The sequence below is a fragment of the Suncus etruscus genome, chromosome 8 (assembly GCF_024139225.1).
Source record: "Suncus etruscus isolate mSunEtr1 chromosome 8, mSunEtr1.pri.cur, whole genome shotgun sequence".
Taxonomy (NCBI): domain Eukaryota; kingdom Metazoa; phylum Chordata; class Mammalia; order Eulipotyphla; family Soricidae; genus Suncus; species Suncus etruscus.
The window spans coordinates 117,021,996-117,041,212 of record NC_064855.1 but is presented as its reverse complement, the minus strand read 5'-3'; the positions used below and the strand labels follow the sequence as shown (position 1 = coordinate 117,041,212).

Genomic DNA, 19,217 nt, shown 5'->3' with positions numbered 1-19,217 from the left:
GAAGGGCAAGTGCTTTGGTAGTTGTAGAGCAAGTAGAAATCATTGGAATAAATACACATGTTGTAAATATTTGAATGTGAACTCACAAGGGCACAACCAAGCAAAGGCGATTTCAGAGCCAGACCATATGACAGAGTATGCTTCCTGGGTTGCTAATCTGGCGGCACTAGTCATGTGACTTTTCAAATGCAAGTAACTTTCTGTGTTCCATGTATTAGAAAAAGATTGAATTCAATCATGTGTGCTCAAGGTCACATATAGAGGAAAGCAAATTTTGTTGACTTTTCTCTTACCTAGTGAAGCATCAACTTGACCTTAGCCTTTCATTAATAGTTTTCATATCATTTTCTATCCTGGGTATAAATACATTTTCCTAAGTGGGACTTTATGAATATTATTTGTTTGTAGAGTTTCTCTTTACATCTGCATTACAAGATTAAGTTTGAGGAAATTATGGCAACTACAATTTTTTGATTTATCATTTTGAAGATATGCATTGCTTATTGTTGCAACATAAATTTACATCAAATTTATGTTTTTAAATATGTTAATACATTGAAGAAAATCTCTAAAGTTAGATAAGTAGAGGTTGCATTTCATCTATATGTATCAAGTCATTCTTTTAAATGAAGTTAGTTTTTCTATAAATTTAGTAATAATAATTGTACTTAATTTTTGATTGATAGTCCCTTAGTGGCTTCCATTCTATCTACATAAATAAGCGGCTATGTCTTGTAAAAATACTTTTTGTTGGCATTTTTAATTTGAAGATAAATGCAGGAAAATGTGGTCATTTAAAGTTGTCTATCTTTAAATTGAACAGTGAGATAATAATTTGTTTAGATGCAAGGGCACATTTTAGAAAAATGCTGATACAAGTTTTATAGTCATGATTTTGTTCTATTTATTTCCTTCAAAACAGCAGGCTAAACTTGCTTAAAATGTCAGTTAAATTGATCTCCTATGGAAATGTTAGTAGAACTCTTGAATCACTGAAAATAAAGACACCTTAAAAATATTTTCTATACTGGATATACAAAAAGAAGATATTTTAAATCAGATTTTGAAGTTTAATATGCTTTGTGTGTGTGTGCCCATTCAGACACAGACACACAGAGACACACACCCCTTTAACATTCTCCACAATAAGGCTTAGAGTTTTCTATGGATATTACAATTACCATAAATTGCATTTTTAGGCTAAAGTGTGTATTTTTTTTTCCGGTGGACACTCCTGGCAATGCTTAGGGCTTACAATGCTAGTTCTGAGCTCAGGGATCACTTCTGGCCATAATCTTGAATGATTATAGATGGTTCCAGGGATCAAACCATGCACAGCTCCCTGCTGTACTGTCTCTAATTCCTCAGCTAAAGTTTTACGTGTGTTTTTACCTGTATAGAGTAATAGTTTACAATGAGTACTCTTCTAGAACATGTTGCATCCTCACATCATTCCTCAACTAAGGAAAAGCTATCAAAATATACTTACTAAATTATCACGGTTTAATATTTAACATATTTAATTGGAGTTTAATATGTGCCCAGAGTGGCATGTAGACTTCCACTTTCCATGCCAACCATCAACCTTAAGCCCTATAAATCCATGTTAATCAAATGCCTTTAGAATCTACTTACTCCACACAACTTTCTCTCTCCCTTGGGAAACCCTTATCTCATTTCACCTACTCCATCTTTTCTTTTCTGGTTGGACTCATCCTATTTTCTTTCTGAAACTTTTCTTCAACCTCCTGGATTTGGAATGACCAGCTCTTAGTAGTTAAATCTATACTAGGCATTTTCCTCTTTGTTGCAAAAATTGCCCATATTCTTTGTCCATTCTACATATACACAGAATTTTAAGACTCCTATTACTGTTAATTATTTTTCATGGGGTTCTCTAATCTAATTTAAAGTTCACATCAAGGTATAAATTCCATCAAGAAAACACCTTACACTTTCCAATAGAGTTGGGTTTTATAATTCTCAACTATAGAGTGTTGGAATTGAATAAAGGTCTTATAAATTTGGTTCTATATGTGTATGCCAAGTTTCAAACTTGATTTTAAAAATGGATACTTTCATTTCCTTCCCAATTGTATTACAGAAGCATAGAAAAGAGCAGGTCCTAGCATGCATAGAAAGAAATGGTGCACCTGAGTGTTTTAAAGTTTTGCTCTGAATTTCACTCTTGATTTATCATATGAAACTGGAATATCTAAGGTCTGGCTGCCAGGCATAGGGAGTTCTCTCTCTCTCTCTCTCTCTCTCTCTCTCTCTCTCTCTCTCTCTCTCTCTCTCTCTCTCTCCCTCTCTCTCTCTCTCTCTGCCATTTTGGGGTGTTTGCCCTGGAAAAGGCTCCATTTAAATAATCAACTCCCCATTATTTTAAAATAAATTTAAAATATGAATTGAATTCCAAAACCACAAACAACAAATCTAATGTGAGCAAAGGAAATCAAGCATACTCAACCAATAACTTTTCTTTCATCTCTACCTACTTTGTACCCTGGGATTCTCCACACAGTGAGATTACTTACTTAGTCTGCATGATTCCACAGCTGTACTAGTGAAGAGATAAAATGAAATAAAGAATATTGAAATGCAAAAGATTAAGCAAGAAATAAAATTGTTGGGTCCAGTGCCAGAGTATGCTCTTGCCTTGCATGTGGCCAACCTGGGTTTGAATCCTAGTGTGGTTCCTCAAGCTTGCCAGGATTAATTCCTGAATGCAGAACAGGAGTAACCCCTGAGCATTGCTGGGTGTGGCTACTCAAAAAAAAGAACAGAAAAAAATAGAAAATGGAATTCATAATTTATATCAGGTTTTCTAGACTCAAGCAGCTCGAGCTCTCTTGGAATCTACCTGATTTGCTTAGGTTGACTTTGTGTCCTCTTTGTTAAATGAGGTTAGTAATTCCACCAACTTCAAAAAGTTGTGTTTGGACTAATAAAACTAATATAGGGAAAGGAGTTAGAACACTTCCTGGCCTCAGGAAGTGGTAGGGGTTGTTGTTGCTCTCATCTTTATTGCTGGGGAAGATTATTTTTCTAGTTATGCAGAATCCTTGTTGAATAACTGCAAACCCTTCCTCCACAACCTGCCTATCTTACCTGGATGATCAGACCCTCCCACATCTGCTTAGGATTTAGGGGAAAAGCCTGAGCAAAAAAGACTCAGCAGGTAGAAAGGAGACACAGGAGGGATGCAGAGCAGCTGATGGAAGCTGCTGAGTAAAGCTCAGCTTAGAAGCCATACATGGCAGTTAGAACCTTGTAATAAAGCTGGATATCTCCTAACACTTCATGACTGCTGGGAATCATTTCTTAGCCATTTTACAGACCCGCCAGGCCATAGTGGATTCAGGTGCCAGGCCTGGCCGAGAAAGGACTCACCATCCATCCACCACTAGGACTTTATAATTAATATTTAATACAAGATATAACTTGAATTCTTCCATTGGCTGAATGATACTGGAAATAGTTGACATCATCCAGCTTTCACTATGAATTCCGCTCCCTTCCTAGCAAGGGACAAGGTAGATATTTCATAAATGCTCACTAAATGAGCAAGTTTAATATCTTGACTTTGGAAATACACTTCAAGAAGAGGAGGTTGGATTTCTCTTCTTATTTTCCAGTATGATTGGATCTACTTCTGCAGTCACTGCCAGACTTTCATGAATTAATCTGAGAACACTGTTCTTAATGGCCATGCATATGAAACCTCAACTGATCAAAGTGGTGGAGAGGCACCACTTCTTGGTGATAAAATGGGCAGAATGTTTGAGTTTTCAGTATGCAAATTCTTTATCACAGCTGGATTCTAAATTCAAGACCACAGTTTTTGTTATCCGCCATGGGTCTTTGATTATGACTGTGAGAATGTATTTCTTCTAAATGTCTTCTCTTTCCTGGTTTAAACTACTGCTCAGGAGGTTCTAAAAATCATAACATTAGTGAGCACCAGTGTTTCATGTGCAGTTTCTCTTAGAAGCAGCAGTGACAAACATCTGAGAGAAACAGGAAAGGGGACAGATCTGAGATATTGTCATTCTCATTTATGCTATCAACTTTCCATACAATATCTCTCCAACACACTCTTTATAGAGCTCCAGAAGTCAAGCTCCAAATGTCAACCAAGGCTTGGGAATGCCTGTTTCTTAACTCCGTGATCTTCATTCTAGGAAAGGAATCAATCCATCCTTGTCATGTGTAATTATATTCTTAGATTCACCCACTGTTCTAGTGATTTTAAAATGAGACACATTAGGAAATGCTTTCTGAATCTAACATATGTGTCCAATCAACATGAAAATACCTTTATTTTCTCTGGCAGTTTCCAGCTTACTCTTCTATACCTTTTTTTTTTTCTTCAGAAACTAGTCATCTGTGTGATTCTGTTTTCATGGTTCTTGCAATATGATGCTGCACCCTGATTGCAATGGGGCCTCTACTGAGAGGCTTTGATGCTGAGTTTGATGAAAGAATAATGCACATTAATTTCAACAGATGCCCTTGATTCCTTACCTTTTTCTTTTCTGCCATGCTCATCTCCAATTTCACATACTGTATTAACAGCTGGAGAGCGAATGTGTACAATGTGGGATAGGATTGACTGACTCAACATTTAGTAAACAAATGAATCAAATAAGAATTGTTTTCCAGATCCCTTACATTTAGGACATCCTGGTTCAGGTTTCTGAAAGAAGACATGAGTCATGCGATGTAGTGATTTAATCCAGTGTGTTCATGTATAAATATAATACTCAAAGCCTTAACGTTTGTTGTCTAGCTTCTCAATGTTTTATTTGTTGTTTAGCTATTTTAAAAATAGAATTGAAATTTTAAATTTTAATTTTATGTTTTTCTCTATTCTATAGACTCCTATTGATTTTTATTCCTTGTATCTAAAATTTTGTTGGCACATGTATAAACATTCAATACTTTGTGTATTCTTTGTTTATTGGGCCACACCTAGTCATGCTCAGGGGCTACTCCTGGCTATGCACTCAGAAATTGCTCCTGGCTTTGGGGACCATATGGGATGCCATGGATCGAGCCCAGGTCAGTCCTGTGTCAGTCGCGTGCAAGGCAAACACCCTACTGCTGCACTATAGCTCTAGCCTCTACTTCATGTATTCTTAATAAATTTACTCATGGGATATTACAAAATGATGTCTGTATTTCTAATTTAAGACTATTCTGAAATTTATTTGCTCTTTTATTATTATTGTTTGAGTGTGTTAGTAGCGGTTTATTGTTTTCCAGCCTTTGCTTTTATTTAACAGCTCTATTAAAGTATACTTTTCAAAAAATTGTAGTAGATATGAATACAAATTCTTGTTTTAATGTAAAAAATCACCATACTGAAGATTTTAAATATGTCCATATTCCCAAATTTTCTTATATTATTTGATATTCTTGTTTCTCATTTATCTTTCTAGTTATAGATATTAATTTTACATTGTTTGTTCAAATTTTATAAGTTATAATATCATGAAATGATATCGTAGGTACAACTTTTATTCCACATAAATATTTTATAATTTATCTATATTGCTTCATCTATCACTGTATATCATATTTTTTGCTGAGTCGTATTTTAGTAAATAAATCCAGTTTGCATATCCATTCATATGTTGATGGACATTTTGATTATATTTTGTTTGGGACTATTATAAATAAAATAAAACTGAGCTTGGTTTTTCTATGGACATATTATTTTATTTATACTGGTTAAAGATCTTACAATGGAAAGGTTTGACTAAATTAGCAGGTTCATGTATGATTCTGCAAGCAATTTCCCACTGCGATTTAAGCATTTTGTATATATCCTGCCATCAGTATATATTAGTTGCAGTTTATCTGTATTTCCATATGGTACCATTTACTAATGCATAAAGAATTTTTTTTAGCATTTCTCTTTCTATGTGTCTGAGTAAAAAAGTTTATTTCACTCTTATTTTGGAAATAATTTTAAAATGAATTTAAGACAAAATTGTTAAAAAAATTTAAGATGCTATTTCTTTTTCTTTTTTTAACTTTTAGCTAAATATTATTTATGGATTTATTTTTAACCAGGATTATTCCTTTGTGATCTCTCAGATACAGTATTTCAGGTTCAAAATTAATGACAAAAATAAATCAAACAAAAAAAACTCTTTTTCTTCCTTCTCCTCCTCCTCTCATTCTCTTCTTCTTCTCCTCCTCCTCCTCCTCCTTTTTCTCCCCTCCTCCTGTTTCTCTTCTTCTTCCTTATCCTCTTTGTCCTTATTATTATTTTTTTCTTCTTCCTCCTCCTCCACTTGTCTCCAGTCTTGTATTTTCTTCTCTTTGCCTCCCCCTGTCCAATGCATTTTCTCTATTTTTTTCTCTATTTTTGGGAGGAAAACTGATCTTGAGTACTTTCAAGATAAAGTATCTTATATAGTTTTCTTCACCTTTCCTGTCTTTGGAGTTTGTTGAACTGTTCGGCACATAGGTTTTGTAATTATGAATAATTTGGAAATTTGCCTTCCATTGTTCCTTTAACTGTCTTCTTTTTCTTACCCTCCTGTAAATTACAGTGTGAGTTACATTATCCATTATCTGGCTCTTTGAAGAGTCTTCCATTGCTCACCCTGGCTCTGTTCATTCTTTTCTATTTTACTGGGAACCACTTTTGTGCTATGCTTTCAGCTCATTGTGCTTTCTCTGCAGTTCATCAACTGTCATTAGTCTCATTCACTGGTAGTTTCATAACTTATGTCAGTCCAAAATTGTATTTTCATCCACAGACTTCCATGGTGGAACATCACAGCCTCTGTTGGTACTTAGCTTTCTGAATATAAAGAATAAAGTGACAGTGATGGCTTTCATGTCATTACCTAATACCCTAACATCAAGTTCTGTGCTTGGTTGGCTTTTATTATTCCCCAGATACGGTCTGATGCTGTATCTCTGCTTCCGTGGATGACTCTGTCTTCTTTTTTAACTTTGTACTTCAAGTATTTACAGTTTACATTTATAGTCTTATGTTCTTCTATACATCTCTGGGTTTTTTTTCTGGAATATCAGCAAGTGTTTTGGAAACTGCTTTTATGAGGTCTGGTGTTCAGATTTGGTTGGGGAGACTGAAGCCATGCTCAGAGGAAGGATAATTCTTTCCTGCCCCTGTGGAGAGGCCTTTTTTTTTTTTTCTTCTGCTTGATGAATGTATGATGATGAATTTTTTCGTCTGACTAATGAGAATAAGTTTAGTCTCTGTCTTGTTTTGGAAGCTGTGGACCTTGCGCTAGAGACTTGGTTGGTTTCCTCCAGCCTGGAGAGAAATTTTTGTTTCAAGGTCAGTTGACTTCACTTCACAGACGATGACTCTAGGGAACATTGTGGGTCAATGTTCCACACTGTTCCTTCAGAACCATCAGTTCTCAATCCTTAACAGAAATCTCTATGGGCTTTCTTCCCTTCATTGTTTCATGGTTAGCTTGTTCAGGACTCTCATATGGCTCTAAACTTAGACAATATCAGTGGTCATATCATCCCATCTATTAGATCTGACTTGACCTTTACTGTATGACATCCAGTACATGAAAAATTCAATTTGCCCATTCTTCATTATTTGATGCAAAAAAAAGATATTTCTGGTCCCTGTTACTCTGTCTTGGGCAGAAGCAAAAGTCAATCTAGGCTTTGAAAGAAAGTCTTCACACTCCCTAAGCACTCTCCAATCTAGCCAATGACTCATGTCCCATTTAAATTCTTTTCCAGAATATTCTTTCTTCCTATTTCCAGCATTGAAATTTGCTCATTATGGTATTTGACTACAAAATATTAGCAGATGTTAATATTACGCTTGGGCCTTTTGTTCCCCAATCTACTCAGTCTCAAATTCTTATGAAGAAAAATAATGAGGCACATGATTGATATTTATAATATGCAATTATATTTATAGTACAATAAGTTTAAAATGGCTTTTGTGTTGCACAGTTAAAAATGAATGGGCTACCTCCTAACTCTAAAAGATGTGATGTAGTCACATATATAGCCAAGTAAAAGCATTCCTTTTTCACTGTTATTTTTTTCATATGTGTGTGTCTCTATAGTGACAAAGTATCACAATTAAACAGAAAACTTGAAAGTATTTAAGATGGTATGATTTTTTCTGAGAAAGAAGCATTAAATAGCAATATTTAGTAGTTAGTAACTCTTGGAAAATGAAAATAGGTTATTATAAACTTATAGACACTGAATAAACATAGACTTTTTGTGGCAGTTAACATACCTATTCAGAAATTGTAAATATAGCACTAGATAACTGGAATTCTTATCTGAAATAACATCAGGAATACAAGTGAAAAAGGACTATGTAGAGTTGGATAGTAATTCAAAAAGATGTCTTAGATTCTGGTATTTCATTGATATTTGCATTTAAAACTTTAATACAGTGTTTGACGCTTTACTTAGGAATCTATAAGAAAAGTTAATGTTCCTGGGGAGTAGACAGCATAAAACTTCTAATATTTGTGCTGATATAAAATGGTAGATATTATTCTCAAAACGACATGTAAATATTATTTTAGTATTATTGTCAGTGTCAAATGATAAAGAAATCAAAACCACGTGGAGTGACAATATTGTTGCAAGTGAGTCTTTAAAATGATTTTTGGGGGTGGGGACATATTCTGTAGTGCTCAGGTCACACCCCTACAGTACTTAATATGGCTCTGTAATCAAGGCTCATGCCTGGCAGTGCTTTCAGGATCATATAGTTGCCAGGGATTGAATCTGGATAGGCTACCTGTGTCTGGGTAGGCCCCTCATGAAAAACAAGTGCTTTATACCTTCTATACTATTGCACCTGCACAATATATATGCATATATTTTCAAAACAAATATATGGAGTCTTAAAAATAAAAGTATATGAATACTTTTAATACAAACAGAATGAGCTCCTTTCATTAAATATTTGTTGAGCATCTGCTCTGTGAAAAGCATAGTGATAAAGCTATTCTACATCACACACAATGAAAACTATCCTGGGATTCCTAATGTATTCTCAGGTTGGCAAGACATGGAAACTCAATCATTTCATACTAGATTAATCAGCATAAAACATATGACAGGTTCTCCCCTCATTAGACAGCAAGATCACTAGGGGTAAGAATTGCTTTGCATGCAAGTTTTTATTGCTAGAGTCTCCAGGCATAGGATTTTGATCGCAAGAGGTGTGGAAGACATTAGAGTCAGATCAGTTGTTTGAATCAAATGATTATTAACTGCGTATTGGATTGGGGTGACAGGTTGAGTAACCAACCCCACTAGAATGACTGAACAAGTTTCAAAGAGGGGTTGGGTTGGGCTCTCCAAGTGTCACTGAAATCAGGACCCAAAGATATAGAGGCCATCGCAATGAATCAGCAGCAAGATAAAGCGAATTTTGGATCTTATTAATGGTGTATATGTTTTTAAAGAATCAGTTTACTTGATGTTCTCACCAAAACTCTTTTTCTAAGCCCTTTGGAAGAATTCCTGAGCATAAGTTATCTTTGTAGTTGGATAAGATGATAATTTATGATTTGGGGCAAATTATTCACAATACTATTTTCTGCAATTAGAAGTGTCAAAATCTAATTGAATTTGCCATCAAAAATGTGTTTAATTAAAGAGTTGCCTTTTTACTCTGTTTAAAATCTAAGGTATTACTTTTATAAACTAGAAGAGGTGAGCTGTGTAGGAACCAAATTTACCAAATATTTCATATGATTAAGGGTGATAAGTGATATGCCTTTGATAACTTATTTGCTATGTAAAATATGTGCAATATTGTAAATTTTCTCGTTGAATGATTATTAAAAGTGCATAAGGTTTTGCTTTTGGTTTCATTTTTATCACTCTGAACATTGCTTGAAAACAACTTGGGATAGTTGAGGTAGTAATTGTAAATACTAAATAGTAAAGTTAGAATGGTCACTGAGGGCCTGGAGAGATTGCACAGCGGCGTTTGCCTTGCAAGCAGCCTATCCAGGACCAAAGGTGGTTGGTTCAAATCCCGGTGTCCCATATGGTCCCCTGTGCCTGCCAGGAGCTATTTCTGAGCAGACAGCCAGGAGTGACCCCTGAGCACCGCCGGGTGTGGCCCAAAACCCCAAAAAAATGGTAATTGAATTGAACCTGCAACTGAGAGAGAGACTGATAGAGAGATAGAGAGAGCTAGTGAGAGTGAGAATAAGAGAGAGATAGAATGTTAAAACTTAACATGCTGGGTATTTTTTTTTCATTATGGATCTAAAGTCAGTTTTAATTATTTGCATTTTTTCCTGTTCAGAATGTGGAGGCGAATATATTATGAAACATCTTTCCTTAAATACATACCCACTAGCTTTCATTATTTTATTTGAATTAGTGTCATAGAGCATTGTTAGGGTGGGCTTTTACACAAGAAGTTTTAGTAAAACATGCGGGAACAGCAATTCAAAACATATACAGACAAACAGGAGGAAAATGATTAAGAGGTTAACTTTTTATGACTCCTTACACAGCGTAGATATTCTGAATACTAAGTGTTACAGAAAAGAATGCGAGCATTTTAAGATTCAAAATTATTTTTCAGTCTTTTCTTGTCTTGTCATGAAATGTCAAATATTTAATTATTCTTTCTTTTTTTTTTTTTTTTTTGTGTTTTGGGCCACTGCTGGCAAAGCTCACGGGGTTACTCAGAAGTTGCTCCTGGCAGCCTCAGGGAATCATATGGGATGTTGGGGATCGAATCAGGGTCCATCCTGGTTTGGTGATGTGCAAGGCAAATGCCCTACTTTTGATCTGCTGCTCTGGCCCCTCATCTTTTTATTATTAATTGAGTCAAAGATGTAGGAGTTTAAGATCTAGCAGTATTTCAAACAAAAAATTCATATTCTTGCAGGGTATATATTAATCACCAGAGATCATCACCATCCCTATCCCTATCTGTTTATGAGGAAAAGGAACTTTTACTCTGCTAGTTCTTTTTTTCACAAATACAGTACTTTGACTGTTTCATGTCTCAAGGTATAATATTAATTAATGATGATTTACTGAGTTTTCTTTTTTCTTTTTTTTTTTTTTTTTTTTTTTTTTGGTTTTTGGGTCACACCAGGCAGTGCTCAGGGGTTATTCCTGGCTCCAGGCTCAGAAATTGCTCCTGGCAGGCACGGGGGACCATATGGGACGCCGGGATTCGAACCGATGACCTCCTGCATGAAAGGCAAACGCTTTACCTCCATGCTATCTCTCCGGCCCCTGAGTTTTCTTTTTTCAATTAAAATTTCTAGTAGGTGCCTTTAATATATCTAAACATTTTCAAATTCCTTTTTTTGGGTCTTTTTTAAATTTGAATTCACTCATTTTGATTTTATTTCTTATTTTTGTGTCTTTATTTTGGTTCACTTATTAGTATTTGCTTTTGCTTTTTTTTGCTTTTTGGTAGCACCATTCACTAATACTTTCTTTGAAGCATTTTATCCCTCTTCATTACCCTAATTTTCAATAAACATACTAAGTGCTACTTTGCCTACTTTTACGTTGAAAAATACAAAATTCACAGATTGCAAAGCCTTCATGGGTAACAATAACCCAGAACCAGAAAATCGTATATGTCTTTTTGAAAAGCCAACTTAATTCAAATTTGGAAGAGTCAGCAAGCAGTGTTAAAAAAAATTAGTGATGTTAGACAAGGGTTTGCGGGGAAAAAATGATGAAATCACCTGCGTAAATTCTTTTTTTTTTCCTGGTTTTTGGACCATGCCAATGATATTCAGGGTTTATTCTTAGCTCTGCATTCAGGAATTTATCAATATATCAATACTATCAACAACCCATATCTACATATTTTCATGGCAATTACGAACCCCAAGATTTACTTTGTTCTTTACATATGATGTTGCCAAAACTAAGGGAAACGGCGCTTAGTCTCTAGGGGTAGATGCAGTAAGTGAGGTCTTTGTGATGACTTATAACTGATGCATGATTTAGAGTCTAAATTTTAGAAGGAAGTAATTTTCGCTTCTTTTATTTTTGTTTGTTTAATTATTATTAATTTCACTTCGTGCCATGACCTCTGGTACTTGTGCCTTACTCCTGCACTTATAGATCACTTTGTTCTGCACTTAGAGATCACTCCTTACACCTTAGGGACCATATGGTGTGCCAGAGATCAAACTCAAGTTGGCCCTATGAGAGGCCAACACCTTGCTTGATGCTATGAGGGTTATTTATCAAAATAAGTAAAAAAAAAAAAAAGAAGAAATCATCCAAATAGAAACCATTTTAATATTTTTGGGGGGGTTTGTGGCATACTCTGCTGTTCTCAGGGGTTACTCCTGGCTTTGCACTCAGGAATCACTCCTGATGGAGTCAGGGTAGTCTGTGGGATGCTGGGGATCGAACCTGAGTCTGCCATGTGCAAGGCAAGCACCTTCCCTGCTATGCTATTGTTTTGGCCCCCTAATCTTTTTTTTTTTTTTTTTTTTTTTGGTTTTTGGGCCACACCCAACAGTGCTCAGGGGTTACTCCTGGCTGTCTGCTCAGAAATAGCTCCTGGCAGGCACGGGGGACCATACGGGACACCAGGATTCGAACCAACCACCTTAGGTCCTGGATCGGCTGCTTGCAAGACAAACGCCGCTGTGCTATTTCTCCGGGCCCCTAATCTTGTTTTTTAAATCAAAACTTTGCACAGCTCTGAAACTGTTATCCTGAAAACTATTGCTTTAAACTGTGATTCTAATTAGCTTATGATGTCAAAGATAATTAAGAAAAACATGAATTCATAATTTGACTAGCAGTTGCAATACTCATGCATGAGTTTTATCAGATGGCCTTTTTTTGGGGGGGGGGGCAACTGACAGATATAGCTGCCCGGGCCTTTTCTTCACCTTTTATAATTAGTCTACTTCAGGCTGGCTACAACACATAGGAACCTGGAAGAGGTCCTATAAGAGGTGTTGTATTTATTGCAGAGAAAGAAAGAAAAGAAACGTTTTCTGTGGCACATTGTGAGGCTTATGACAACTGTGTTTGCTTTTCAGATCCCCAGCTCAAGGGCATAGTGACCAGGTTATATTGCAGGCAAGGCTATTACTTGCAAATGCACCCCGATGGAGCTCTCGATGGGACCAAGGATGACAGCACTAATTCTAGTAAGTTCTCTGTCACTTCTGAACAGAGTTATTTGAAGACCCACTGCTGCTTCTATGCCTTTCAAAAGCACATCTCAACCATTTGGTCGTGTTGGTTCATTGATATATATATATATATATATATATATGTATATATATATATACATACATACATACATACATACATACATACATACATATGTCATCCTCTCCAATGCCATTTACGGGTTGACTCAGGTCATGTGTGGGAATATATTAATACAGAAACAAAAGGATCTGTCATGGGAGATGTTTACATTTTCATCTGTTCAAGCCACTGTAACAGCCAGCTGAGCCTTCATCTCATTATCATAAGCCACAAGTAAATGCTCCTATATGTTCAGTTGACATCAGTTCCATGCATGCCTTTAAATGCATTTCTTTTTTCAATCAGTTTGGTTGTTTCCTTACTAGTTCTTGAAACTGGTTCTTATCATGCATAGAAACAACACATTTTCAAGTTCTTGGCATACCAGAAGGAAAAGTAACCCACACCTTGATAGTAAGGCATTAGGATATGTGTTGATACAGACACAACACCAAATGTTTGCTTTATAGAAGAGGTCAATGATAATCAAATAAAATGGCATATACCTCCTATCACACTGAAGTCTCTCTTCATTTCACTAATTATCTATCATTGTCTGTGTTTTCATTCTGATGTCCTTTTTTTTTTATATTCAACTACATGTTTTCCTGTCCCATTTTTTTTGGTGTAGTTTTGCTTTTGGGGTCACATCTTCTGATGATCAGGATTCATTTCCAGTTCTTTGCTTGGGGGGATAGTCCTGGTAGTGATCCAGAGAAGATATGGCACACAAGATCAAAACCAGGTCTTCTACATGTGAAGTAAAAAGTTCAACCCAATGGGCTAGTCATCCAGTTTGTCTTCTTTATTAATACTGTTTGTCATGCTTTATTAATACTGATTCATTTTAATTTGTTATATAAATTCCAAAGTAGACATGCTTTCTTTTTACTACTTTTAAAGTAGTAGAAAGCCAAAGCCTGATTTTATTAGAAATATTTAATCACATATCACTAGTGAATCATAATTAGATATATATCTTCTCACTGATTTATTATTTATTCATGAGACACAAAACATCATTTCACCAAAATCTGAATGTATGTAACAAAATTAAACAATTAATATTTTAGCTATCAAAATGCTAGAAAGAAATTTTAAATGACATATAATTAATTTTTAGAGAAGTTTATGGTATAAAATAAACTATTCCTGCATTTGGCATTGCTATGTGAGATATATCATTACTAACGTTTAATATTTAAATTGGATACTGCTTCCATTTGAAAAGTTTTATTTTCATCCTGCTTTTAATTTTAATTTCCCTTTCATTTGAATCTTTTTCTATTTCTCCTTTCTTACCTTCATGTTTGTTATATTGTTCTTTGTATTTTAAATATCTTCCTTATTATATTTGTTTTCTGATTTATTTTCATTATTTTTTATTTTGAATTTTTGGGGGAGGTAGGAGAAGAGAAGCAGACCCTGAGAAGAAAAAGGAGGTATTTTCAGTCATAATTTTTGATCTTAATTACTTAAAGTCATTGGTTCATGACCAATTTTTTTCTTCTTACCTCAGATGCCAGGTTTTGTTTCTTTGTTTGTTTGTTCTCTTTTTTGGGGGGGCTCACACCCAGCAGTGCTCAGGGGTTACTTCCGGCTCCTGGCAGAGACAGGGGACCACTGGGGATGCCAGAAATCAAACTGGGGTCTGTCCTGTGTTGGCTGTGTTCAAAGCAAATGTTCTACTGCTGTGCTTTCTTTCTGGCCCCATGATGCCAGTATTTTATGTCTCAAATCAGCACATTCACATCTGCTTTATTCCCTCCATCTTAAACTCCTTACTCACTCATTCTTTGACAAGCCATTCTTTTTCACTTATGCTTTTCCATTTTTCTGAGACATGATATAAACAAGTTTCAAGTTCTAATATCTTCTGTATCCTCTAAGACTTTCCTTGGCCAGAGTCTAAAATAGTGTAAGAACATGTTTTTCAAACTGGGACTGAAAACTATGAAAAGAATATATCAGACTAGAGACTGTCATCCATTATGACAAAAAATTTATAAAAGGAATGTGTAATTGTCCAAAGATGCTGGGTAGTGTGACTTCTTGAAAATAATTTCCTTCAAATAATTCCTGTGCCAAGTGTCAAGTGTCATAGACCAAAAATCAAACCAAACCAAAAAACCACTAATACTCAATAAAGTACACAGAGCCAGAGGTGGAGGAAAATGGCTTGTAAATTTTTTTTTATTTGATGTTATCTCTCTTTTTATTATGTGGAGCATGCTATACAAACTTTTGGTAGCAGTGCTCATGGGATACTCCTCAATCTGTGCTCAATGGTCATACCAGTAGTACTGGGACACAGTTCAGTGCCAGGGATCCAGCTGGGTCTCCCACATGCAAAGAATGTACTCAGCCCCTTGAACTATTTCTCTGGCCCTTTCTAAGTTTTTCTTATATAGCAAGTTAATTGAAATACGTTAAGTAGAAACTGCCTTTGGATAGCACATTTTCTCACAGCTGAATGGATAGTACAGTATTTTCTAAGTTATGGAAGTGTAGAAGTTGATGTTCTATCTGTGTTCCTATGAATATGTTAGAGTGATATCCATCATGCACTTGGGAAATTGAGATATCAAAAGATTCTCACCCTCCTGTTTTCTAAATGTAAGGGATTTCTCTCCAGTCTTTGTGTGTAAGGAGAGGAACATAATTATTGAGTTACACTTCAAATACCCTGGATTTTGCTTATATGTAGGTGAGGAACAATTCTGGGAATGAAGCAGGAACTAAGCAGGGGCCTCTGGGTCCAAGCAAATCAAAAACAAGTCCCAGCATACACGCATGGGAATGAAATTTCTCTGCAAAGTTCTGTACTTCAGTTTCCTTCTGATTGCAAGGAACTGTGAAATTTATGTGGCCCTCAACTCCGAGAGTTGGATTTGCTCCCCCCTTCAACATTTACAAAAGCATTCCAGAGTAAAACAAAATAGGATGAAAGAAAGGGTCTTGTCTCGAAAGCTATACAAATTTGTATGACTATAAAGTATAACACTTATAGCCACCTATAAAAAGAGAAGTTATCATTACTAATTATTCTACCTTTGTATTCTATTGACTTATTAATTTAAAATATATATATATATATATATACATATAATCATGAACGTCGGAGAGATAGTACATTGGGCAGGGCAATGTCTTGCATGACATGTAATTCACCCAAGTTCAATCCCAGGCAATCCATATGATCTCCCTAGTCTGACTCAGAGCCCAGCTCTTTGAGTAAGCCCTGAGCACATCTGAATGTAACTCAAATACAAAACATACAAGACACACACACACACACACAAAATTCAGCTTGGGAGACTGAATTTAGACTATTCTTTTTTCTCTGTCATGGATCTTACTCGGAAACACTTATATAGAAATGGACTTGTGTATTAGAGATGCTGAAAGACAAATCCTAATGCAGTGTCTCCCTTTTGGCTTGAGGAAATATGAGATGTAGTGATTGAAAAAATATAAAAAAAATACTTCCCCAACATGGTGTAAGGAAGGAAACTAAGGAGAAATAACTAGAGAATGAGCCCAAGGCTGCCCTCAAGCATGGCCCAGGGACAAAACTGAGGCTTCCATCTTCAAATAAGAGGTCGCCCAGGATTACAAACCAGGCTCTAAAGTTGAATGACTTCTTGAGTGTCCTAAGAAGATACTACAAAAGCCAGCAGGCTGGTGGAACTGACACTGTCATTCTCACAATTACTGATTGAGACCTAGAAATTTCTCTAAAGCAAAGGGACTCAAAAATAACCAATGATGGAGAATTGGTCTCAATGAAAAGGAAATGTACTGTGGTGTTCCTGTATTCAAAAAGATATTTCCTCAAAAGTGTGGATGCTGGGTACCTGAATGACCACATTTATTGTTAGGTTTATGGCCATAAAATTCTTAACTTTCCATCTAGCAAAGTTACCAATATGACCATTGGTTAAGGAATGGCCTTCCTCCCTCACTGTGCCCTGAAGGATACCATAGACTGTCCTGTGTTCTTAATTTTCCTAGTTCCTATTACTAGATTGAGAAGTTTTTGTTAGCAGAATAGGATCATTGAACTCTTAGTTTGCTGGAGAGTATAGCAACATTAAATCTCATATAATATCATATAATCTCTCTTGCCCCACAATTACCTAATCTAGTGAGTTGAAGTATAAAAATGAGCAGTCTTTTATTGCCCATCCCACCTTGATAATTCTTCTTTAGATTATGTCCTCAATCATCTTTCCTAGGTTATGGTTTTGGTTTATTTGAATTACATGTGGCCATCCTGTTTTGTGACCATTGCTAGTCTAGCATCACTATTACATAGACTTAGTGCAGAAGAAAGCAATCCACATGGGCATCTTCATTTCTCTAATGCTCTTAGGCCTTGAAACATTACTTTCTAATTGTATAACAAATAACAGGAAAAATATATAAAATAAAGATATCTTAGTCTAAGTGGGAATCTGGGTTTCATGAGAATCATGGATCCATCATAGGCAAGTGATAGTGTCTCTGTGACTTGACTTTTCTCTCTCATCCCATAAATGACAATGGCATATAGTTCCTAATTGGAGTCTTAACCCATCTCACATAATTTCTAATCTAGGTTTCAATCAAAATTTAATTCAGTTGCAGTCATTTTGGATTTTATGTATGAATGCCGATCTTTCCTCTATTATTATGATCAAGTTAAGCTACACTTGCCTTCTAGAATTATGCCACACAGTCTATATCAAATTAGCACCTGAAAATACCATTAGAGGTACATAGGGACAGAAAGATAGTATGGCAAATAAGATGCTTGTCTTGCATCTTTGAGCTCCAGTACTACATAGAGTTCTCTAAGCCCATCAGGAGTGACTCAAGAGTATAAAGTCAGAATTAAGTCCAGAAGCTCACCAAATCAAGGTGTGGAACAAAATCTAAAAGGAAATGAAGGGTGTATTAAGGAAAGGATGCTCAGGTATGGATAATTTACATTTTCAATTATAACCATCTATATCCCTTAAATAATCATATGTAAAGCAGGAATTATAAATAAATAGTGGTGCTTAAAGTATATGTGAGCATTCTTTCATTCTTTCAAAGTATAAATGGGGGAAACACATCAGGTGTTGTAGACTAAAATGAAAATAGGCAACAACCTTTTTCCACATCAAAGTAATACTGTTACACAGGCACTAACACCTCAAAATACTCAACCTCTCTTTACTATTCTAAAACAATAGCCCAAGTGCCCAGAACCTCAGGGAACAGAGAGTCCAATGTTACGCTTCCTTTGTCCAAGTGAATATTCACCTAGCCATGCTACTGCTTACTGTAGATCATTCTAGAAAGCCATGGCCAGCTACTTCCTTTTCACCATTTTCATAGCTTTGGGATTTTGAGAACCTGGGATTAACAGCATGCTATATTTTAGAGTGTACTCACAATTTCTCCCACCTTATTCACAGAAAATCTGACTCTGGAAGTTAAATAAAACATAATTTTTCAAATATGCTTTGAATTATGTATAGAGTAGACTCACATTAAAATAAAAATTGCCCACCTTTTAAAAATTATTTGTACACTGAAATTCAAATGTGAACTTACCTTATATTAATTATTAATACACTTGATACTTCCAATGACTATTCTGACAAGCCCCATTATTTCAAATAAGACTTGAACTAAGAAACATGTAGTACATGACCCTGGTGTGACAAATTGACTCCTCCACTAATGTAACGGTAGCAAATTGTACACAACATTCAAGCAAGTATCACTAGGAATGAAGCCCTCCCATTTAAATTATTAACACAGGACACTGGCATGGAAATAGATGAAAGGGTTATCAAGAGTTTTCAAAATTAAACTAATGGGTCAGAGAAATAGTACAGTAGGTAAGTCTCTTACCTTGCATGCTGCTGACTCAAGTTTAATCTATAGCACTACATATAGTCTCCTAGCACTTCTAGGAGATC

General features: G+C 35.6%; 1 protein-coding gene across 2 annotated transcripts in view; it reads left to right on the top strand.

The window, feature by feature from the left end:
• The window catches only part of FGF14 (fibroblast growth factor 14), a 583,803-nt gene that overhangs the window by 446,392 nt on the left and 118,194 nt on the right, over positions 1–19,217 (top strand). For both annotated transcript variants that reach the window (XM_049778631.1, XM_049778632.1), the window contains exon 2: positions 13,044–13,154. In XM_049778631.1, the coding sequence (XP_049634588.1) occupies positions 13,044–13,154 (111 nt within the window). The remainder of the gene's footprint in view (positions 1–13,043; positions 13,155–19,217) is intronic.